Source organism: Blennius ocellaris (genome assembly GCF_963422515.1).
Source record: "Blennius ocellaris genome assembly, chromosome: 5".
Lineage (NCBI taxonomy): Eukaryota > Metazoa > Chordata > Actinopteri > Blenniiformes > Blenniidae > Blennius > Blennius ocellaris.
In genome coordinates, this window is record NC_137654.1 from 9,678,665 (window position 1) to 9,703,732 (window position 25,068).

Consider the following 25,068-nt stretch of genomic DNA (forward strand, 5'->3'; position numbering starts at 1 on the left):
AGGTGGCTGGTCGGTAACTTGAGAAGATGACCTGATTCAACCGTGTGGAAAATGCATCTGTGAAATGACTATCACAAATTCATGTGAGTCATGTTTTGTTCTGTTTTCTGTAACTTTACAGACTGGATGGACCCCTGAGTTTATGAACAATTACCTGGTTCTTCAGTTAGCAGATAAGATATTCATCTGTCACGAGGTTTTAACGCTTTAACGTCAAAGTGTCATATTGAAAATGGTCTGGAACGTCTCCAAGCCACATCTGAAGGGATAATAAATTCCCAGAGAACTAAAAAGTCATCAACAAATTCCATCAATTTCAAAACAGCCTCTTCCTTTCATTTTTGATTTTCATCTACAGAAACTCTTAACTTTTTATTCCCACATCATGCAAAAAGTCTCTGGGATGAAAAAAACCCACAAAAACGTTGTGTTTTCACTGAAAACTTTGTCGTGTAGACAAGAATCGAGCCCAGTGGAAACAAAGTGAGAAAAGCAGGGGTGCCATGATTGAGCCCTGTGGAGCGCCACATATCAGGGGAGAGGGGGTGGGGCCTCAGAATCAGAAATGTCTACGTTAATTGTATTATCTGGGTGATTGGATCTCAATCAGTCCACTTCATGTTTGTACCTGAATGACTTCCCCTTCAGATTCCTCAGCAGGTCCAGCTGATTCAGAGGTGGAATAAGTCTGGGAAAAAAAGACAAAGAACACGTCATCATCCTACCAGGGAGGCTTCAGAAGGTTAAATCTTGCCTTCGGGGTCCCTTTAAAGTTAATTGAGTTTAGTTTGGCAGCTGTCTGTTCTGCTGGTCATTGCCTTTTCACCTCAAATTAAGGCCAGAAGGAAAGTCAAGTGCTTTCCAAGTCGAGCAGAATGGCAATCATTCTTCACCTTTCAGACGCATAAAAGGCAGAAATCTGTACACTGGACGTCAGACGGTTAATTCGCTGATTCATACAGTTGGACAGGATAAATATGTGGTTAATTCTTCAAAGTGAGCCTGGCTCGTGTTTGTCTTTGGGGCCACATTTCAAAAAGGCTCTGATGATCACTGCCAAAAACTCAGCAAAATAACCTTATCAAAGCAGAAAGCGAAGAACCAGATCGAACACAATAAGACGACGAAATCCTGCTGGTTCAGTCTTTCATTCTGCTCTACAGTTTTGAGAGAAGATAGCAGAATATGATATGGTTTCATCTCTTACCTGTACATTGGAATAGCTACAGTCTGCTCATAAAAGTCCCACGTGCACAGCAGGTCTGTGCGGGAAAGGTTGGTGGCGTAAAATCTCCAAGCAGCCTGGAAGAAACACAAGAAAACTCAGAGACGGCATCTATTTTATTGACCCACAGTGTTGTTAGATTCTCGGTGTACCTGGATCAGGCCTGCTGCAGGGTTACGTCTCTTCTCAAAGTGCTTCTGCCTGTGCTGCTCCTGGACTTTCAGGGCAAATCCAGAACCCAAGATGCCCTGTGCAGACGCAGAAAGCCCCATAAAGCAATCAGTGACCTTTAATGACCTCGAGCCAGCAGAGGGGAGGAAGTGCAACAACAGCACTTCGTCTCCTATTGTAGAAGCCCTTCGATAAACACCCTGCCTGAACAGGTAACATCACACACTCACATGTCTGCAGGTTCGATAGAAACGTGGGAGAAAATGCTGATTGTTGAACACAGTCAAAGTGTTTCCTGTGTGTGCTGATGGAGCAAACCGGGATTTTTAAGGTGTGATAGACAAAACAAGTGCTGCTCAAAGCTTACTGCTGAGTTTGACAACATCAAATCTCGGGCGAAAACAGTTTAACAAATGCATCTGCGATTGAAGTCACAGCATCGAGAGCTGCTTGATGTTGCAGGAATAACAAGCTGAGGAGGAACCTTTGAGGTTAATTCTACCACAGAAGACAAAGGAAATGAAGAAGATGAGCTCAGACAGACGCTGGCAGAATAATAAATGCTTTACAACTTCGATGTAAAACAGCGGGGCCAATCTGGCACGTGAAATAGCATTAACATAATAAGTAGTAATGGCTGGTTGTGGTTTCCACTGTTTCAGAGGGAGTGGAGGTCGTGATGCATCAAAACCCAGCACTGAACAGCAGATGGGAACAATGCTCCAAGCTGAGGCATCAGAGACGTAACAATCATTAAGTTTTACTTAAAGAATGCCTCAAAGCAAAGAAATCAGGTCAATTGGGCTCATTATCATTATAACTTCATTCATGCTGTTAACTTCACTAATCTAACTGAATGGGAGGGTGGGGGTAGGGGGGCCCTGGAGGATTCATATTCTAGGATTAATTCAGACATAAGTCTGAAAATTTCATTTAGTTATATCTTAATAGAGTGTGTAGAAATACAATATAATAACTTTACAATAACCAGAATAGTGAAAGACTTTTTTACAGCCAGTCTATTCTCAGTGAATTAATATGATTAAAATTCCATCTCCTAAAACCTATTTTTCATAGGCAAACTGCACAAAACCTACAAAAAAACCTATTCAATTCCAATAAAAAAATAGAATAGAATAGAATAGAATAGAATAGAATAGAACAGAATAGAATAGAATAGAATAGAATAGAATAGAATAGAATAGAATAGAATAGAGGTGCTTTTTGAACACATATAAAGTTACACCAGCGAGAAGAGATAGTACCTTAAATGACCGAGTAGTGCATTTTCCTTTACGAACTAATGTGATGAAAAGATTTGATTGGAAATAAGATAACCAAAACATGACAACAACAAGCTAGAAGATGATAACAAGCTGTGCTGTATAAGAATATGTGTGAAATTGCATTGTGCACCAGAGAATAAAACCAGATGAACGGCAGTCTATGTGTCTGTACTTCAAGGGCAGCTTATCTACAAAAGTGAGGAAATTATATTGTACATTTGATTAATGGTGCAGAGTCCCTTTTCTAATTAGTTTGACCTCAGGCTTACAAACTAAGAAAATGAGCAGGTGCTAATGCTGGAAACAACAAACACAACATCAGCTGAAGCTACTGACAACTACTAACTAGTAATGTCTGAACAGACGGGCTGCGACAGAGACTCATTATCACCCATTTCACAAAAACAGCTCAACTTACATCTTATAGTATTCTTAAATGTCTCATTGTAATCTGATTAAACAGACATAAATGACTGTACGGAAGGGAGGTGGATATCGGTGCAGAGGAGTGACATTAGTAAGCACTTATTGAGAATACTGTAATGGATAAATGAACACAAATGAGGATGTTCGATTGGCACTCCAGCCGCACCCTGTCATTGAAAACATTCGATTCAAACACTCCTGATGAGTCCTCGTACTCACAGCTGGAAGTGCAAAGAAGGCCACCCCGATCATGCTGAAAGTGGCCGCCAGCAAGCGTCCGTTCCAGGTTTTGGGGACCTTGTCCCCATAACCGATGGTGGTGAGAGTGATCTGGAGGTGCAAACAAACCCATGTCACAGTTTGACGGGAATGCAAAGGTGCAGTTTTGTGAAAAACCTAAAAACTGAAGGAAACCAAAATGAGCTCGATTAGACTTACCAGTCCCCACCAAAGAGCGTCGGCATAGGTCTCGAACTCGTCATTTGACTCTTTCTCTACAGAGTAGACGAGGAATGAAGCCAGGATGAGGCATAGGAAGCCGATGTACCAGGCAGTGATGAGCTCCTACAGAGGGGAGGCCACACAGTGAGGAGCAGGCACTCTGAAGTAATAAAATGTCACCCTGGCACTGGAGCTACTATCAACGGGTAAAAACGGCTTGTCTGTAATAACATTGGACGTGATGAAGTGAGATCTGAGCCCTGTGCAGGGAACCAACTATTTCATAAACGCCTTTATTTCCCTCGGTTGCAACACTTGCCACAGACCTGCCATCTCTCTCACACCCGCACCCGCATAAACACACACACACACACACATGCACACGCACACGCACACACACACACACACACACACACACACACACACACACACACACACACACACACACACACACACACACACACACACGTGGCAGCAACAACACATTTTCCACAGTTTAATACTGCAAGGAAATAATTCAGTTCCAGAGCTCATTAAAAAAATAACCAGGGAGAAATATGTTTCTGCACAATGACATGGCGACTTGGAGCTGATGTGTCACTGAGGAAACCCGACAGGAAGTAAACCAAAAATGGCTCCAATCTCATTGGCTCAAATCCTGTGTGAAGTAGTTATCACTTGATTACCTGCTACATGGGAAAAAAAGTAATGTGACTTCAATAATGGCTGCTAAAGACAATAACATGACATTATGACTACAGCATTATTTTGTTTTTTAAGAAAACTAAATGACTCAATCAGATATTCTTTGAATAACGTTTCAAATCCTATTCATTCGTGTATGCTTGACACCATTGAAACAGCTTGTGCTTGTTTTTGAAGGATGGAGGTGTGAATGGAGACTCTGCCCAGTACTGGAAACACTACATTACACTCTTCTGCATGTTTTTTGGGATTAAAAATGTTTTCGAGTGTCTGTTTCTTTCGTTCATTTTCTTTTTTTTTTCTTTTGCAAATTATACTGTCTTATAAAACATTACCATCAATCAAATATTTAAAGCAGAATTTCTAAAAGTTCTTGAATTTTGTTCTTCAATGGAAACACAATATCAAAAAACAAATTACATTTCCAGTTAAGGAAAAGTGCAAAAAGGTTCTAAAAAGTACCCAAGCACAAAAGTAAATATGAAGAGCTGTTTTTGATGTATTTAAATGACATATTGTACCATTTTTGGAGGGGAAGGGTAATATGCACATATGTGTACATTAATTTCACCCATTTGTTGTTAATGTCAAGAAATGTGTTAAATACACCAAATTTATTTGGTTTAATTTGATATTTCAATTAAAAGAAAATGTGCAGACTTATATTCTGGATAATGTGGTAAGCATACTCTCATTCCCTGTATTATTTATAGATTTAGCTCAGAATCAAAGTTTCAAATCAGAAACCAAATTATTTTTGTGAAAAAATAAAACCTGGAAGGATTGCATAAAACACTGTGAATTAAATATTAAAAATGAGAGAAAGAGAAACTATTATTGATGTAAATTGATTTGCCTTAAATTCATGAACTTCATGAACTTCTGCAGTCGAGATCGTCCACAAGTTTAAATAAGGAAGGAGCCAGTAGAGAAAGAATGAGAAAGTTGTCACAAAAACTCAACTGAACTGCAGATAATTGAGAAAAACCTAATTTAGTCCAGTAACAATGTACGATTGTGTGCCTCACTGATGCGCTTTGTGATCTTAATTGGATTCATCACAGTGAGTGAAGGTTCAAATTGTTCAGGTCATTGTGAGTGTGAAGGTTGTGAAGATTTTTTTTTTTAGCTATTGTTAACTGAAAGTCAACTTTACTGCAGGTAATAGAATCACAGTGATGTTTTAAAGATCCCATAGTGGGAAAACAAGCAGCTAGCATTTCTATTTTAACAATGGAGCAGGTCTTTGAGCTTTATGAGTCAATATTGATTCATAAAGGAATATTTAGTCCTACATTTAGCATCCTGTTCTTATAAATAATCTGGGTTTATAATGTTATACACTCAAATTGAATGCCCACCCACAACACATATTAAACCCACACCACTGGAGAAAGCACTGTTTGTCCTGCATGCTCATAGTGGATTTAATCAAATTAAGACAAAAGATATGAAACAGGAACACAATGCAGAAAACGTCAAGATGGTAATTCTACCACTGTTCAGTGCAGAGCTCAGTATTGTCAAGATCACCTTGCTGTGGGCGTAAACAACAGATCCGAGCAGCTTCCAGGTGCCTCCTCGGCGGTCCATACGCAGCATGCGCAGGATCTGCAGGAACCTCAGACTCCTGATGGCCGAGGTGGCAAACACATTGCCCTGAGATCCGGCTGCCAGCACGGAGACTGATGCTATCAGCACCATGATGTCTGCAGGGAGAAACGCAACATTGCATACAACATACACTGAAGATGCATAATAAAGAACGACTTGATTTAGATCAGTGTTTTGCAATGCTGGTCCCAGAAGCCTATTTTCTGTATGTTTGACATGTCTTCCTCGAGCACACTCCTTATCAAGCTCTTTGCTGCGATTGATGTCACATTCATTAATTTTAGTTTAGTTGGAGCAGTTAGACATGTTAAACATACAGCCTCAGTAATTCAGGATTCAAACCGGTAAACTTGTCTGTGTTTTGTTCTGGGGCCTGTTTTCTCACCTATGACACAGAAGGGTTTTCTGGCAAATCTGAGCCTCCCCCTCCATCCTCTGTATCGACAGCAGCAGCCAGCAGCCCATATCCTCACGATGTACTCCACTCCAAACACCACGATGGTCACAATTTCCTGCAAGACAAACCTCAGTCATGTTACGTTGGTCCAGTGCTGAGAATGTAGATGCACAGTAAACACAGTTTTAGAAATACATACCAAGATGTACAAGGCACTCTCTGAGCTATTTTTGAACTCTTTGATGGTGGCGAAGACTGAGAGTATGAGGCAGGAAAAGACCAGGAGGAAGCTGGAAAAGACGAGAGAGTCAAGAGTTAAATCTCGATGGGTTGATGATATACCACAAAAATTTTAATAACGAACTGGTGGCAAACAACACGAGTGCAGATGAGAAAGCACTCAGGGAGTGTTTCCACTGGAGCCATCAGGATTTATCTTTCTGTCATTGTTCTCAAGTCCTCATGATGAGATCCCTGAACAAGCTTTGTGTATAATCGTCCTCCAAGTCCTCTCACATCAACTTTGTGCTTGGATATGTCCCGACCCTCAGACCACACACCTGAATCATCTAAGAAATGTGATGCTGTGTTTTAAATGTGGTGCATTTGGAAAAATGCAAAAGTGATGCTGTGGCAGGTTCAATCAGATGGATGTGACTCTGAGTCACTAACAAGATTTGGAGGAAAATCAATTACCCACAGGGCTGCCTGACATGACTGGATGGACGGCTCATCGGATGAAAGATAGTATGTGATTTGAAAGCATGGGAGCGCCCGGGTTTCTCTAGAAAAGATCTCCTGGAAGAAGTCCAAATCGGAGCTAATGGAAAAGTGCCTGATGAAACCCAACCCTGAAGCAATGCAGGGTTTTCAAAGACGCAGCCGTGACCAACAGTAATCGGAGCAGAGATGTTGAGGAATGGCAACAGGTAATTCCTAAACATGACAAGAAGTGCTGCAAGTCCAAACTCACACTACACTGACGTGACTGCAGTGGCTGAATTGATACAACGTTATAGAGACAATTGACAAAAGAAGAATCAGTGAGAGTAAATACTGAGCTTTTGTCTGATGTTGAACTGACATTAACACATACAGTCCAAAAAACAAAGTCAGGTTGGTGTTCCTGTTACTTTGGGAGTGGCGAGACAGCAGACCGCTGAAAAGAAACTGCTGTGATCAGTGTTTGGATGAAAACAAAAATGTAAAAATGAGCTAACAGGAACAAGAGGAAAAGGTAGAGTCCAGTGAGAAGGGCTGAAACTGCAAAGGCAAATCAATGTTATATTTATTGCCTTGTTGACTCCAGAATACAATAAAGATATCAAAGCTATAAGTTTAGGTTGTTTCCTCACCGTTTCCTCTGGAGAACCTTCCAGATTATCTCTATTAGGACTCTCTGATTCACCACAAACATTGCAGTGAAGATAAATGTTTGGCAGACACACCAACTTTCATGAACACACCAAAGCTTCTAAACAATTCAGAGCACATAAATCTAACTTTGACAACCTTGGATTAGAAAAACCATCAAGCCTCTCTTCTCTTTTGTCTTATGATTCAACAGTGACATGAGCCCTCGTCTCATTAATCTGATGTGAAAGATAAAGCTTATGACCACAGCGGGTCCAAATCTGCTTCTGTAACACTTGATTATATCCATGCGTAGTGTTATGGTGTATGGTTTCGAGGGCTGGAACTTAATTATCTCATTTGTGTTTTGGGTGTAACGTCAAATAAACTGAATCAATAAATCAAATAGAGCCATGTGCTGCTGCATTTCAGTGAAATGCTGTAATGAGGAAACATTAGCCAAGCAGTAACACAAAGGAGGATTTTCTATGAGAAGCCAATCAGCTTGTTGAAAATGTAATGCAAAAGTAACTTTACTTGAATGGAAATGGGTTTAACATGCCCAGTCACGATATATTCACGGATGGATGGACAACAGCACCAAAGTACTATTCTGTAAATAATATAACAGCACATATTTAAATCGATTGAACTTGGTTGCTGTTTAACAAATCAAAAAAAAAAAATCTGACTGAGTTAAAATAAAGTAAACCTTATTGACTATAACCAGGATGCGCATTAGTTGTGCGTGAAAACCTACAGAAATAGGCAGAAATACCACACGTCGCCACAGGGGGCAGTGTTGAGATCATAAGGGAAAAACAGATGATGGACGTTTTTAAAGAGCCACTGTGTGACTTCTAAAGTGATGTAAAGCTTCCTGCAACACTGCCTCCGATTGTGCATTAAATCTCAATATCAACATTATTTAGATCTCTGTTCTTCTTGGCATTTGGCCTGTATGTTGATTTAAAGGTGCAGCCCATTGTCGATTGATATCAAATGCTCATTCTGCATGAAAGCTTAAATGCAGTGATGTTACTCTGTATGTATAGCATGAACAAGCCTTTATCCTTTTCTTTTTTTCCGTCCACTTAGGTCCAACTATGTTGCTGCATTGCTTTAAAAATCTCTAAAGAGACATAAACAAACAACAAAAGCAGCTTCAGCTCCTGATAACAAGTTTATAAAAATGTTGTGTGTCACAAGTTGTGTGTAGGCAGAACATGATGCATCTATCACACACACACACACACACATTAGTTAATGTGGCCCCAGGGGGCGGCTGGAGGCCCACAGGGACAATCTGAGTTGCACTAAGCGATTATTCAGGACAAACACTCGGGTCTGAATTTTTTTTTTTTTTTTCACAAGTAGTGATTCATATAACTGGATGCCCTTGAAGTAGCCTTCGATTTCATAAGTGTTGGAGGCCTCAGGTCTCACTGAACCATTGACTCAACATTTGGTCTCAATTACTTCCGTCAAAGCCATACAGCCACTGGTGCCAATGTGTTTGCTATTGATATTTGGAAAGAATATACAAAAACAATAAATTAAATCTCCGTCTTTGAAAAACAAATCCACAAACCCTGCGCTTTGTGCCATTTTAGCTGAATATACAACGTGAGACCAGTACGACCTTCATTATTCACAGACACCACCAGACCAATTCATCAATCAGTCAATACTAGCATTTGAGGCAAATTTGAAGTAAATCTCTTAAAGGGCAGAAAGAGCATGAAGTCACACTTACCTTGACTTTTGGCATAAAAATGCAATCAGCTGAAGTAAAAGTCAATATAGTATATGTGTATATCAACACATTCCCTGAATTCTTTCTTCAGATGTCACTTCAATCAACAACACAACTTTGTAATACAATTGCACCACAATTGCGGTAAAAAGTAGTGGTTTGTGCAGCTTTAGACGTGTAGAAAGAGGGAGCAGGTTGGCTCAGTTCCACTCTGGGCCTGTGGGGAGAAAACTCCAGCTCTCACACACAGATCCGGAAAATCTACAGCCCCAGAATAAATTAATCGCTGCACCATTTCTCACCACTGACAAAGCCTGCATTGCCCGTATTGAACCTTGCCGGATGCCAACGTGTGTTTATAGTATGCTACTTTTTTCTAACGTAATGAGAAACTGGAATAGTTGCCAAGGGAAGTGAAAACACATTCTTATAAGTTCACAGTCATATTTATCGTAGCTTTTAATGGCTCGAGACTGTTGATGACACTCAAACATCAAGACAAGCTCATCTCTTGTCTCCATCCTGGTCCTTTTCACTCCAGTGGGATTGTTTGAACGTTTCCTCTGAAGGATTTTAAGCCTCAAAAGCCCCAATTAAGAGTGAATCTGACAGATCGATGCTTCCTGATTCCTCCATTTATCTGTTTTCTATTCACACTCGCTTGTGAGTTCAGCTGAGTGTTTACTCTCCTTATTGAGTCATTTAGCCTTCATGGCTCCTCGGTTGAGGATCCGTCCTTGTTGAATATTCAAATTTTCCTCTGCATTCCCCCCCCCCCCCTTTTTCCTCCTGCTGCAGTTTGAAGCTCCTGGCAGGAGCTGCTGGCTGTCGGCCAATCAAGATGAAGCGGCACAGATCAGTGTTGCACAGCAGCAGGTACACTGGTGTATAATCTTTTCTTTCTATGCATTTTTTTTTTTTTTTTACAATATTCTTCATGGCATAAAGACAGGCATGAAAAGCTCTGAGCATTCACAGCTGCTGCTGCACCAGTTCTGTCCAGTTTGCTTTGTGAAGTCATACTGAGGTCAGCCGCTCTCACGGCTACAGTAAATATGTGTTTTTTGGATTCTCATGCGTCATGGATGGTCACAGCCGTCAATGCTTGACGGGTGAAAGTGAGTCGTGGACCAAATAAGCTTGTACAACACTATTCTTCAAGTGTGTCTGTAAAGTCTGAATTATCACATCCAAGCAAGGTATTGAGATCCTTTTCTTGTATTTTTTAGTTTCAGGAATATTGATCACATCAGATTAAATGGACCAAATAGATTTATTCTGTTGCTCTTTATTATAGGTCTGTAAGCTTTGCAGCGTTGTTTGTTGAACAGCTTCTCATACATCTGGCAAAATGAAAGTTTAAGCTTTGATTCTCTTCTCAGATGATCATTGGTATTACCTCATTATGTCGGCAGCTTTTACTGAGCCTCCAACACGAGCTTCCATCTGGTGTTGATGGTCTTTGAAATACCACTACACCCATTTGTGTACGTACATACTGCAGCCGTGTTCATTGTTTTCTTGCTATGCAGGTGATTGGATGGGCTGCTTCGGTGTCGTTTCTCCCTCGAGTCGCCTGCCTCTCCACTGCAATGTGGCTATGCGGTGATTTAGGTCAGTCAGTCAGAGAGTCAGACACTTCACATCATGTCATTCACAGTGCCGCAGCTTGTCACTTTTGTTCGCCACTTCACCATATGAAGTCCCACGTTTCCTCTGTTGGAGTAGAAACACAGCTACGACATTCAGCTCGGAGCTCACAGACGTTGGTTGTTGTCATTGTGTTTCAGCTGCTCGCCTCGAGCGTCTCTCAAGCAGATGCTGTAATCCACGTGTTTGATGCGAGAAGAGTTTTACACTAGATTTCATCAGATCTGCGTCATCTTATTTGAATATTATCCATCCAACTTGAATGACAATTGTTCATTGTTATCCGTCACATAAGCGCTAGTTAGTCTCAAATGTACATGCTGGAGCCAAATGTTTCAGACTTTGGTAAATATGGTTGTGGGGGAAATTAACTACAAAAAGAGTCCATGTTGGTTACAATGGAAGAAGTTACCGTTAAGTACATTGCTCTTTGTGTAGAGTTTCAACCTTTTCCTCTAGATACTCCTCTCAGGCCAAACACATGTATTTGAGCTGAATTAGTGAATCTGGAGTTGCTCATGACGTGAATATGAATGTGTGGAATACTTTGTCTCTCTGTGTTCGCCCTGTGATGAGCAATGTCTTTACAGAATCTCCTGAGGATAGAGTCTATGGTCCCACCATTGGATGGAGTGGTATAGACGTTAGAAGGATGGAGAAAGCGTTCAATTAATGAGCTTGGAAAATGTTGTGATTGTGAGGATGTTGGCGATTAGATTACTTGTCTCCCCCTGGACAGAGATTGATAAATGCGATGACATATCTGAGATTGTCAAAATGTGTTTTCGACATGTCAGAGAAAAACAGAATAAGACTCTGCTGTTGTTATTCTGCAGGCTCCAGCTCTTGTGTGTTGGTAAAAGTTGATGTGTTTTTGGCGTCATGGTACAATACAATACTTCCACAACACCACCGGTGCCACTAAAATGAAATGCGGTGGACAGAGAAGCTGGCTGCGACTCCAACTGGAGATCAGTTGATGCAGCTTTCCTGACTCGACCTTGCCAAACTCATCAGTAGTTTCTAATGAGGACAATCGCTGATGAAAGAGGGCCACAGAACCTGCTTCCAGAAGCAGACACACAATTATCTCCCACAGATTCTCACCTCAATCATTTTTTAAGCACCGTGACGCTTCCAAAACACTTATCTACAGCTCTATACACTCATTTATGTATCTCTACACTTATACACTCATCTACACATCAGGACACTCATCTATCCCTCGATAGACCCATCTATTCCGATACACGTTCATCTATGGATTTTACTCATTCACACATTTCTACACTCATTTATGCATATATACACTCATCTATACCTTCACACACTGATCTTTTCCGATGTACACACATCATACATTGTCTTCCAAACACTCATCTATTGACATCGATATACACTCATCTATCCTGTTATACATCCATTTATGCACCTATACACTCACCTATACTTCTGTTCCTTCATCCACCACAATCACAGTAGAGATGATACGTCAGCGAATTCAACAACATGACAGACGAGAAAGATTCTGTGAGAATAAGATGTAATGAAGTATCTATACTTAATTAATGTACTTGGCTCAAGACATTTGAGCAATTATATTTGCATTTTCTTCTTGTAATAAGGAGAAACCATAATAACAGTCACTAATAATAATTGTGGACATTGTGAATGTAATAAAGCCTAATAACATAATAATTTGCTCATTAGGTAATTGAATTGTAAAATTAATTTTATGACCATCATTGAGAGTGATGCTCAGTGTGTTTTCTCAATGAATGAATATGACAACTATCCCATCCAAGTGGATATTTGGCTAAAGTTAAATAAACTTGAAATGACTTTATATTGCCAGGTAAATCCAGTATTAACTAATAACTAAATCAAATATCTTATTGCAATATAGACAAGTATTTATGTTGTGTGGTCTATTACATTGAAAATGGCTAAAAACATGGCACTATTGGTGATTTGAAAGCACAATCTTCGCTACAATCCTCACATTCTTCAAACTGGCTTGCTCCTTGTTTCAACCTCCAGGAGGATTATTCAGATTTATAGATAGAGTCAAAACAGCAGCTGATGGTAACAGTTATCAATACTGAAGCTGCAGCAATGGATGAGTTTAAGAGCGATCAAGTTACAACAACAATGATTTTAAACCTGACACTTCCTGTTTCCATGTGAAAGCCCTTAAAAAATGAATTCAGTGTATCTCAGTAGGATTTTTACTTAGAAAATAAAACAAGTACTTTATTATTCTTAAACAGTTGGGGGGGGGGGGGGGGGGGGGGAAACAAAGTTCCACAGTTGAAAGAATGTATGTTTAATAAGTTAACCAATAGAAATGATAACACAGCACCAGACTGGGAACCATTCTGGTCTTATATTACAAAGTATTTTAGTAGAGACTGTGAGTACTTTTGCAATTTGGTTGAAACACACCAAATTCAAAGGAACAACTTTTATGAGTTGTGATTGCAGGGCAAATTTTTCTGGCATGACTGCAGCAGGATTGTGTATTACACAAATAAATTACTGGATTTATCATTCCAAAAGCCAGTAAAGCAGTTTATTGTGTCTGCTTCTGTTTCATTGACATGGATATTCCAGCTGATACAATAACTCTTTAATCCTCTACATCCTGCAGGGGATCCCGTCTCTGGGCCCTCTGTGGTCACTATAAAACACCCACCAGAAGCAGAAATCTCCTTCCTTCTTACACTTGACAAACAGCCACAGACAGCAAACACATCCACCTGTTGCCAGACGGCGTCGGGAGCAACGTGACTGTTGATCAATCAGGCTGAAGAGGCCAGAAAAGCCTGGATTTCCTCCCCGGGGCTGCAGATAAAGAAACATTGATTTGCCCCGCTCAGCACAACACTGCCTTGCACACACATCCTCGTCACGCTAAATTTAGACCGCCACCAACTCAGGGGAAGAAAATAAGGAGGAAAAGATTCTTCACTCAGCCTAATCATGCTTGTGGAGACCATGTGCCAGCACTGCGGCGTCCACTTTGTGGGGAGGTTTGAGGGTGATGATGACTTTCTGGGGGGCCACTAAGTGAAGACATGAGTGACCCTGTTTATGTTGTGGTGATTAACCAGGGCCCCTGCTTTGTGAGCTGCTTATCACAGCGAGTTTCTCCTAAGTTTCATGCAGAAAATGAGACCTGGCCTGAAAAATCAGTAAGAAATGAAAGACATTTCACATGTGAGGACTGCGCTCTGACATAAATGCATTCAATCTGAAAATTAATGCATTCAGGAACAGATGATTGATTCAACAGAAAACACTAGAAAAAAATCTTTTTAGGAAGAAACAGAAAAGAATGTGAAATATTTCTTGTGATATTGTGAAGTTATATCACAGTGTCTCCATTCTATCATTTAGTAATCTAAATACCGTAATGGAAAACTGTAAAGGAGAATTGACATATTTAAACCACCTTTACTACTTTTAAATTAGTAAGTCACTGAATATATAGTTAATGTTAAATCCCCAGCTACTAGGTTTTTCATTTAACTCAAGCACTGTAATGTCATTTTCTACTATTTGTCTAAGTAATGTAATTTGAAAGAAGGCTAAATAAATAATTAATGCGTTCATTCGTTTTTGAGAATAACACCTCTTGACTTTTTTTTTTTAACCACCTATAGAATTACCTGTAACTGATTACAATTTAACCAATGTAAATGTCATTGTACTGCAATATATATTTTCAGGACTGTTTTCTCTGATTTCATGTTACAATGTGATAAGGTTGATGTTTTATTCCATCAAATCCTTTTCATGATAGTGTAAAAATAAATGAGGTTATGGGGCGTCTAGTGTTATTAAACAAATAGTAAACCCTTACTTATGTAATGCGATATTGTTTCATTAAGGCCCCATTTGCACGACCACTTTTCAAGTGAAAACACATCCATTTTGCTTTTCCATTTCAGAAAAGTTTCCCATTGGTTTGAAAATGATGTCTGTTTACACAGAAATGACAGGAAGTCTGAAAATAATGTGATGTTCTTGTCGGTTGCTGATGGTTGTTTTTGTAATGAAACCACACACACACACAAAGCACACGAAGAACAATACACTAGAAACATGAACACCTGTGAGTGAACGGACATCCGTATGGACAGAAGACCAAGTTGGATTTAATATATTGTTATTACGGAGACCCTCAACTATAAACCAAGTCCCAGGAAAATATGGACTGGGAGTCATGACACTCTGGATTCCACCGTGTAAACGGACCCACAAGTTTTCCGTTTCCACTGAAAACTATTACGTGTGAACGATGCCTAAATTTTTCTTGGAACGTTATAATATTTTTCCCTATTTTATATTATGATAAAATCAGTTATTTTAACACAGATGGAGTATAGCGGTTAGCACCAGTGCCTCACAGTGAGATTATCAGATTTTTCTACGTGGAGTTTGTATGTTCTCCATATGAGTACAACAAACAGGCATTTGAGGTTAATTTGTGAGTTGAAAATGATCCACCGTATGAATGTGATTGTCACAGTGTGTAACCTGAGTGTTCCCTTGAGATCCTCGGAGCTTTTCCCTTCGACTGGGTGCATGGAGAACATATATTCCAACTTAAATCCACTGCAGTGAATCTTCTAGCAACCAAACTGCTGTCCGTCACATGCCTTCTGACAGCAGACTCCAAATTACCCATGGGGTTTGTAGCCTTTTAGTGGCTGTGATGAGGATTTATCTTTTTTTTTTTTTTTTCAATGCAGCTACTGAGTGAGGAGAAATCTCCTCATATCTCATTTGCCTTCTCCAGTGGTTGGCTGGGATCAATTCTCGTGACACTGATGTGGAAGAAATGTGGTTTGAATCTACACCTTTTGTATAATCTTAATCAAGACTTCTTCGCATCAGGTGAAATGATTAAACTTCATCGCCTTACGTAACGGTTTAATGATATAGCATCATCACAGCGGGTACTAATAATACAATCAAGGTCTTCTTACAGCTGTTGAATCTGACGAAGTTATATGTTAGAACTCCTTACATGTCCTGTTAGGCCCATCACACCACCCACACAAGAGCCCACGCAGTTAAAAGAATATTATCTTAATCATATCTGATTCACTGAAATAGACCAGAATAACATTTTTACTTGCAACTCCCTGATATAAGTGAAATTAAAGAGTGAATCAGCCATTAGATTGAACCACAGAGTGCTGACAGCTCAGATAAATGTATCACAGCAATGCTACAATAATACACCATTATCAGGAGAGGACATACAGTTATTATCCTCAAGTACACAACCAAATCGTACAGTACTGGTGGGGACCTTCTTTTAACTTATCTTAACAACAATCGTATCTTAAAGAACTGTTGGTCCCATATCTCCCCAGAAGAACACTTTGTTCTCAGAGTGCTGGCTTACTGATGGTTCCTTGGTTTTCTGAAAGTAGAATTAGAGGCACAGCTTTGCAGAACCAGCTCCCAGCTTCAGACTATTTCATAAAGCTTAAAGTTAGGACTGGTTCTGGTCCATGTTCTGGTTCTGCAGAAATTCCCCACTTCTGAGTCTGGTTCTGCAGGTTTCTTCCTGAACCATTTTCTCTGCTTGCTCATGTGGAATTGTTGGGTTTTCTCTGTAAAAGTGGCTTGAAATGACTGTTGTATTTAGAGAAATAACATTGGATTCAAAAAATTGAATTGAACGCACTGTTCTTCTGCACTGTTATCATGGCTCACATGCAGAAACTAATCAAATAAAACTAAGCAATAGAAGTGAATTATGTGCTGCTGTAGTTGTAATGCACAGGATATTTCCAGTCATAGTACTTGCATTTTGCTTCCTTAGAAGGCAGTACATTTATTTAAGCTTTTTATCACTTATGTTGTGCAAAAACACTCAAAGACTAATTACATCGTCATTTCTGAGAAAAATGCCTGCAAAATTATTATTTCCACCCTGATAATAACTAATAAACTGCAAGATCCTGGAATGATTGACAGAAGTAGAAGGAAATTTCTTCCCCAACAGCACCGTGGTGGAGAACCCAGACAGCAAACCTTTCTCCTCCTACAACAAACCACTCAATCACACCCCAGCAGCTTGGCAGCCAGCGTCTGTTGCCTACTGTACTTGCCTTTTGCCGTCCCCACTTTGGCTACAGCTGGCCAGCTCAGCAAAATAGTGAATAACTGGATCATGTCCTCAATCTGCCTCCAAAACACTCAAGAGTTTTCCACTGTTTTCACAGAGTGATTCACCCTCAAACACCCCTTCGCTCACCTTCCTCTTCACCAGTGAAATTCCTCTGCTCCACTTTGGTGCAGAAGTGACACATTTTGTCATCTTAGCGCTGCAGAGGACTCTGGCACAGCTGGTGGTTTCAACAAGAGGACGCACAGTCATCAAGCAAACCAGGGACTTTATCAGAACCCCGAGTCCGGCAGCAGAGCAGGGACGTACCATCGCTCTGCACGGATCCCAGCAGAGCTTCAACTGAAGCGCATACACTGATCCGATCTCACAAGAATAATATAGATTTTTAGCTATTCAGTCAGAATCTATGTCAACATAGAGACGCTAAAATATTTAGACCTGCAACATCTGTGACCCTGTTACACTGATCCAGAAAGGGAAAGGGACAGCCGGATGGAGAGAAAGAAGGCAGCGAGGTAGAGAGTACTCTGGACGTACTCATGTTCCACATATCGATCATTCACACGCATTACAAACGAGACCACGAAACACAACACCTGCACAGCAGTTCAAGAGCAGCCCGATCTGGAGGAAATGGCTCCTGCTGTGAAATGTGGAGGAAACAGTGTCACTGTTTAATGTTCATTCTTCCTGAGCTGAGATGAGGAAGGTTTGATAGATACCAGCACATGATAGTTTTATAAATCAGCTTGTTGGAAGTGCAAAGGGTTGGGAGATTAAATGTAGTCCAATGACGATGAATAATGTATAAAACAGAAACAAAGGCAGAGAAACTCTATACCAGGGGATGAGTTCCACCCCCCCCCCCCCCACACACACACACACACACACACAGACCTTGAACAACCATCTAGACTGTTTCTCGAAGATCTAAAATGGTTGTTCATGAAAAAGGGACAAATAGTTGTTCCTGTGTAAGTTAGGAGGCTTTAATTTAGAATATCTGGCAAGTCTTTTCATATAGTCTGCAACTGTTACTGATATGGTTCTGCAGGACAGCTGCACTATGCTTTTAACTTACTTCATGATCACATTTTGTCACTTGTGTTATTTTGAGATTCTGACTCTGTCTCTGGTTTCAGGCTCCTCGTTTCCTCTCCTCGTGTCTGATTGCTGCTCGCAGATGTATTTCACCTGTGCTGGAGTGTGTGATTGTTGTCACCTGGTGACTGTGGTTTCTAGCTATTGAGCATTTTTTGTCTGTTCTGGTGTAGATAGAATCTCTCCGTGTTTCTTCGTTGTTCTCGTGGACTTTGTTATTTTTGATCTTTTGGAATTGGTATTTGTATTTCTTCTGTGGAATACATATAAACTCCTGTGACTTAAATGGCGATGTCTGGTGTACCGAGTGCTCTTTCTGACATCATTGTTTTAAATCAAACAATACATTCAGTTTTTAAAACATTTGTTTTAAATTAAAGATTTTATCATTCAATTTGTTTTAATTGTTACTTGTGAAAATTAAAAAATAAAACATTATGCAAAGCTCTCTTTCAAGCTCTCTGGTGTCTCCAGAGGTGGTCTTTAATCTTTAAAAAACACTTTTCTGCACAGTTCTTTTACAGGAGGGATGGCATGTTGTGCACATTGCATGAATTTATCTTGGCACACATGACGAACCACTTCTGACGAGGTTGCTCAGTTTTCTTTTTTTTGTCCCTCTACCTCATTCAGCTGTGAAGCTCCACAAGGATTTCCATACAGAAGCTCAATGAGCAAAAACAAATGGTGAAGAAGCAGTTTTAGCTGGCTGCTGTAGTATTCAGTTAATATTTCAAAAGTACCTAGAGGACCCGTGTGTGTGTGTGTGTGTGTGTGTGTGTGTGTGTGTGTGTGTGTGTGTGTGTGTGTGTGTGTGTGTGTGTGTGTGTGTGTGTGTGTGTGTGTGTGTGTGTGTGTGTGTGTGTTCACATTAAAGCATGGCCTTACTTCTGGGCATCCGGCCGCCTCGGGGGAGCCGATATGCTGTGCAAGGTGAATTCCTTAATGCTGTGGCCATTTCAGCTCGTTGCTCACAGGCATCTGAGAGGATTCAGCCATGGCTACAGGGCGCTGCAAGTGGTAGATCTCCTTTTTGTGAGCTGAGCATACTGTACATCTCGGTTTAAACACCTTAAACACCTAGTATTGATTACAAAAGAACAATTTTCTGCCATTCACCATGCAAAATGTTGCTCTTTTTTCTCCCAATAAGCTGGATTTTGTGAATTGTTGATTGACATCTATGAAATGGTCACCTGGATAGGCTAAGGAGGGTGTAAAGGCTCCAAACCATGCCACAGAGACAATATGGCCACGTTAATAGCTTCACTACAGCTGAAGAGAGATGAGACGCATTTCCTGTGATTCAATATAGCAAACTTCCACAGTCTCACTTCTCTCCGGCCCACAACAATTTTTCCTTGGAGCAGTACAGCAATTTTGGAAAGTCCACCAATGATTGGGGAGAATGCATTTCGGTTATACGAAAGAAGGACGGGGCTCTACAGGATGTATTTTCCTTCAATGTGTTTAGAAAGACAATAAACTCAATACAGTGTGTTGAATTGGTCCTTTAACACCACTGGCTCATTTAGCCTCTTTCTCAGGTTTACCAAACCACTTTGTTTGAACTCTGCAGTCTTTTTGAGTGAAACTTTATTCAAAAGTTGACTGCTATGTGTTTTTTATGAGCCAGGAAGTAACTGAATAGATGGTATTATAAAGTAAGATCAGAGCGTTGATGTTTTGTGCTCTGCTAAATAAAAAAGCATGACAAAGACCCCCGTTTTCAAATGAAAAACCTAAACTTTCATTACGTTTTGGTTGTTTGTTGATACGACAACAACAGCAGCCACTAATGGCCTGACAGGAGAATTGCATAGTTTTCCGTATTTCTGTGTTTATGGACATCGTTTTCAAAATGATGCATTTTTCTCTCTCTCACACACACACACACACACACACACACACACACACACACACACACACACACACACACACACACACACACACACACACACACACACACACACACACACACACACACACACACACACACACACACACACACACAAACAGAGAGAGAGAGAGAGAGAGAGAGCGACACACAACTCAACCTACCACAGGTATGAGTCATATCTTGATTGATAATATTACTACAAAACATGCAAGTAATTTGAACAGGAAATTGACTTTTTGTGTCCCTGATGTCAGTTTGAGGATATTTCCGTTCGTAAATAAAGTGAAATAATTGCACTGCATGAACACTATGGCTGTGCGTGTCTACTCTACAGAGACTCAGCTAAATGGGAAAATATCTGCTCGTTCATGAGTTAGCAGGTGAAATATTATCTGGTTAGTGTTTTATTAATGCCACAAGTTACAGCTACACAATCATCAGGCAGCTCCCCCAAAGCAGAAAACTACAACCTGTGGGGAAATTAAGTGTTGTCTCACTATGCTGGTCTTATTCCATCTCGGCAATGATAAACGAGTTACCCTGTGCTTTGTGAGAACAAAACCTTCACAGGTTTAATGCACAACCACATGAACTGAAGCATCTGTACATTAACCCACACCAAAGTTCCAGTTAACCACACAGCCCAGTTCTTTAAATGCTTAAGCTGAATGGCCCTGTAAAAGCTGCTTCTTACTTACTCAGCTAAAGGTTGAAATTTTGAACCTTGAAGGATTATGTTTAGCCTGAATCCAGCGTGCCGGAATGTAAAAGTACTGCTTCAGCAGCATTTCAAATTCAACCAAGATGTTGAAGATTGTGATTAGAAGGTTCAAATATGGCACTTTATATAATTGCTGGAGCCGATCCCAACTAACAATGGCTCCTAATGCTCACAATATATTCCAGAAACATTAATTTCAACGAATTAACTGGTAAAAGTTCAAATATTGATATGAAACAATTTGCCAGGAATATCGCTATTGACTAGACACTACTGAGTGTTAAGACCACTTTTTAGAATTTTATTAAATAACTTACTATCCGCAATGACGACGCAAACTTTGCTGAATAATGTAACTATGGTGGAGACACAGACACAGACACAGACACAGACACAGACACAGATACAGACAAACACACCTGTGCGGGGGGAGGGAGGGTGGGGGTGGGGGGGTGGGGGTGTTAATGGGCAGGTCAAGAAGCCCTCCTGCATTTAAAGGGATATCTAGCATAAAATTAATTTATGTCACAAAACTAAAACGATTAGGCCTCTACAATGATAGTGTAGGCAATGAGAGAAAAATTGGCAGGCTAAACACAATAGGAATTGATAAAAAAAAAAGAAAAATAAAGACGAGCGTGCAGAGAGTTGCATGGAATATGGCTTCGTTGAAGCAGTGGATAAAATCAGGGCTGAATGCATCTTTTGTGGTGAAAAACTGTCGAATTAAAGCTTGAAACCTTTCAAGCTGGAGCGACACCAGACCACCAAACAAGATGTGTGAACCCAATGAGTTCATCCTCAGAGAAAATGAACGCATCATTACTGAATATAGCAAAAAAAACTGTATTTCACGTATTGTGTGTTGTGAAATAAAACATAATTTGCAATTGTACAGGATGTGGTTGTGTGTACAATGGTAAAACTTTGAGTCCCCCAAGAAAAAGAATGGGAGTTAACATTGGTTGGCTCTGATAGACACAACCAACGAAGTAATTATGGTCAATAACATGGAAAATATTGACCATTTTAGATGTAATGAAGCCAATAATAACAGTAAGTTTAAATTGATTGAGGATTTCCCAGTGACCCCCTGAAGCTTGGTCAAGCAGAGCTAAAAGGCCACGTATGGCCCCCGGGTCTCATGATGCCCAGGACTGGATTAGAAGCAACCATACTACTTGTAGACAACCCAAACACGTACATGCAAACATCACACAGAAAGGCACATGCTTTCACAATCTTCTTACTAAACTAATACACCAGCATGCAGCCTCCAAAATAACACGCAGGATCTAATAACAAAAGTGGTACCTCCAAAGGGAAATGTGAGTGGTTGTCTGTCTCTATGTGTTTGCTATATGATGGACTGGTGACCTGTCCAGAGTGGACCCTGTCCCATATTAAGGCGGGATGGGCTCCAGCACCCCGCAACCCTGAATGGTACTGAGTGGAATGGATGCATGAATGGATGGATGGATGGATGGATGGATGCATGAATGAATGGATGGATGGATGGATGGATGGATGGATGCATGAATGGATGGATGGATGGATGGATGGATGGATGCATGAATGGATGGATGGATGGATGGATGGTTGAATCCTCGTCATAGACAGATTTGGTTGTACCTATACCATGACAATAAAACTATTGTATTCTATCATATTCACATAGACCCAGACTGAGAGGAGCTGTCCACCTCGTGTGGTGCTGAAACCTGCTGCAACACCAACCCATCTATCACCACGGCAACACACAACACACAACACACAACACACAACACACACACACACACACACACACACACACACACACACACACACACACACACACACACACACACACACACACACACACACACACACACACACACACCAGCAACAGCCGGTGTTACAGGGGATCCGCGCCCCCTGGTCCGGGTAAAGCCGGGCCAGGCCACGGTGCCTGGATCAATGGAGCAAACACTTACACATAAGCGTGGTAGATGAACGCCCATCCCCGCGGTCTCTCCAGCGCATTGTAGAGGAAATTCTGTAGCTTCCGATAGCTGGCGTTCTTCTTGTTGGGTCTGGGTCTCCCGGCGGAGATACTGGCGCGAGGTCTGCAGAGGATGCTGCCCCGCTTGCCGCTCTCCGAGCCGGCGATGAGCAGCGCCCCGTCCCGGCTGGATTCCGGAGCTCCGGGGTCCAGACCCACGAAGCCCACTTTGTGCTTCTTCTCTCCGGCTTGAGTTGGGTAAACCCCGCCGTTGAGAGATTTCTGCACCATCCTAAAGTCGAGCCCACTCTGCCGGGGAGTTGTCCGTGCCCTTGCCGCGGGGATGCATCACTGGTGCTGGAAGGGAGTGTGTGCGTGCGTGCGTGCGTGTGTGTGTGTGTGTGCGCGCGTGTGCTGGATGCAGTCGGTGTCGGTCCCCCAAGAAAACCGGCTGCACAAGGTTTGCTTTTCCCTGCGTGCTCCGTCTGACACACGCAGGCAGGGACGAGAAATCTCACTCCACAGTCCGATCACGTTGGTCATCAGCAGTTTGGAGATCTGCAATCACTGTAATGGCTCAGAGAACTCAGTGCGCCTCAATCTGGACAGATCAGAGTAGTCACAAGTTGCTGACTTGGAGAGAGGAGACGAGCATTACTGTGCTTTTGGAGGAAAAAAGGTGTGTTTCAGTGGGGGGAAAAAATCTATCCTGAGATAACCTTTCATCAGCTCCATCTAACAGGAGCTGCAAAGGGCGGCTTTCATTGGCTGGAGCACGTTCATGCAATATTCATCTGTGCAGCTTTTGTCAGTCAGATTAATGGACACCAGAAAACTATGTCAAGCTGTGCCTCGGTGGTTTGAGACTGTCAGTCACCGAATAACTATACAAACAGTACCCGTCAGCACCAGTCAACATCAGCAGCAGATAAAGAGGGAAGAAAGTGTAACATCCCAGACTGCTCTGCAAACACTCCGCCACATGTTCCAGTGTGAAACAATGCTGATCGTTCTGCAGCAAAATGACGGACGAGGACAAAATGCTGCAAAGCACAGTGATCCCACTTCTGCATGAACTGAGCTCGGATGTGCAATGCCATTATGGATATGGATTAAAATAATAATAATTAAAAAAAAAAATTTCATCAGGCCAAGATGTCTGAGCTGCAAGGCTGGGTCCTAAAGCCCAGACATGAGTCGGCATTTTAACACTCCTGCTTCCCTCCTGCATGTCTACATTATACAAAGCATCTGTGCATCACTGCAGGGCTTGTATTTTATATAATTTACTCATCTCTCGTAAAAATAAATAAATAATCTTTAATTAGTGTCAAAAATGGACATCTGACTGGTTAGAAATACGCCAAACACAAAGTAATCTGAATTTACAACATCTTAAAAATCTTACTTCTTAAAAACATTGCATTCTTGTAAAGCATTTTAACACAAACTTTAAAATGTCTTCATTTTAGAATGATAAAAAAAAGATGTCCACATAATATTGTTGCAGCTGATGGGGTTCATGGGCAGTAAAAGTCACAATTCTTCTTGTGCTACATTTTAACTTAAAATATCAATCGAGTCATATATATATATATATATGATATATAGTCGTAAAATAGTTTATTCTCTGCTTATTTCTAAAAATCACGACTTTTCTTCAAAAATTACAATTTCAAAAATCCTGCTGTGAAATGCTCTCCTACCACACACTGTTAAAACATTGTGAAAACAATGGTGCAGCACTTGTGTATGTCATGTTTATATATACTTTTTAGTTTAGCAACTTTTTTTTAATCATAATTTAAAAGATAGTCAAAGAAAATGGCATGGGTGTCAAACATGCAGCCGAGGGAACAAAACTGACCAGCCAGAGGTTTAACGCAGCCCCAAAGTTGGCATTGAAAGGAACAATTGATTGTTCTATCCACAAATGTAGCTGCTGTTTCTTATTAATTAAGAGACTTTAGTGTTTCAGTAAAAGTGATGCATACCATTGAGACCTGGGCGAACAGATGAGCCTCAGCCCAGCTTGTGATGCAATGTCCCCACTAGGTGGTGTAGTGAGTCATAGTCCTCTTCGCAAATACTCACGACGGTTACTACTGGACTACAGCCAGACTGAACAATTCAGTGACTCATTGCTGCCACCCAGTGTATGAAAATGGCACAACTTAAATCTTAGATAAT

At 40.9% G+C, this 25,068-nt stretch overlaps 1 protein-coding gene across 1 annotated transcript; it reads right to left on the reverse strand.

Moving 5' to 3' along the window:
- Positions 1-1,203: 1,203 nt before the first annotated feature.
- Positions 1,204-23,169, reverse strand: LOC308129875 (potassium voltage-gated channel subfamily KQT member 2-like; the record flags this gene model as incomplete). The annotated part of the gene is made up of 8 exons (XM_080495988.1): positions 1,204-1,302; positions 1,378-1,473; positions 3,328-3,438; positions 3,547-3,672; positions 5,788-5,963; positions 6,254-6,380; positions 6,465-6,555; positions 22,871-23,169. The coding sequence occupies 8 exons, from the start codon at positions 23,167-23,169 to the stop codon at positions 1,204-1,206; spliced, it is 1,125 nt and encodes a 374-aa protein (XP_080352114.1).
- Positions 23,170-25,068: the final 1,899 nt, after the last annotated feature.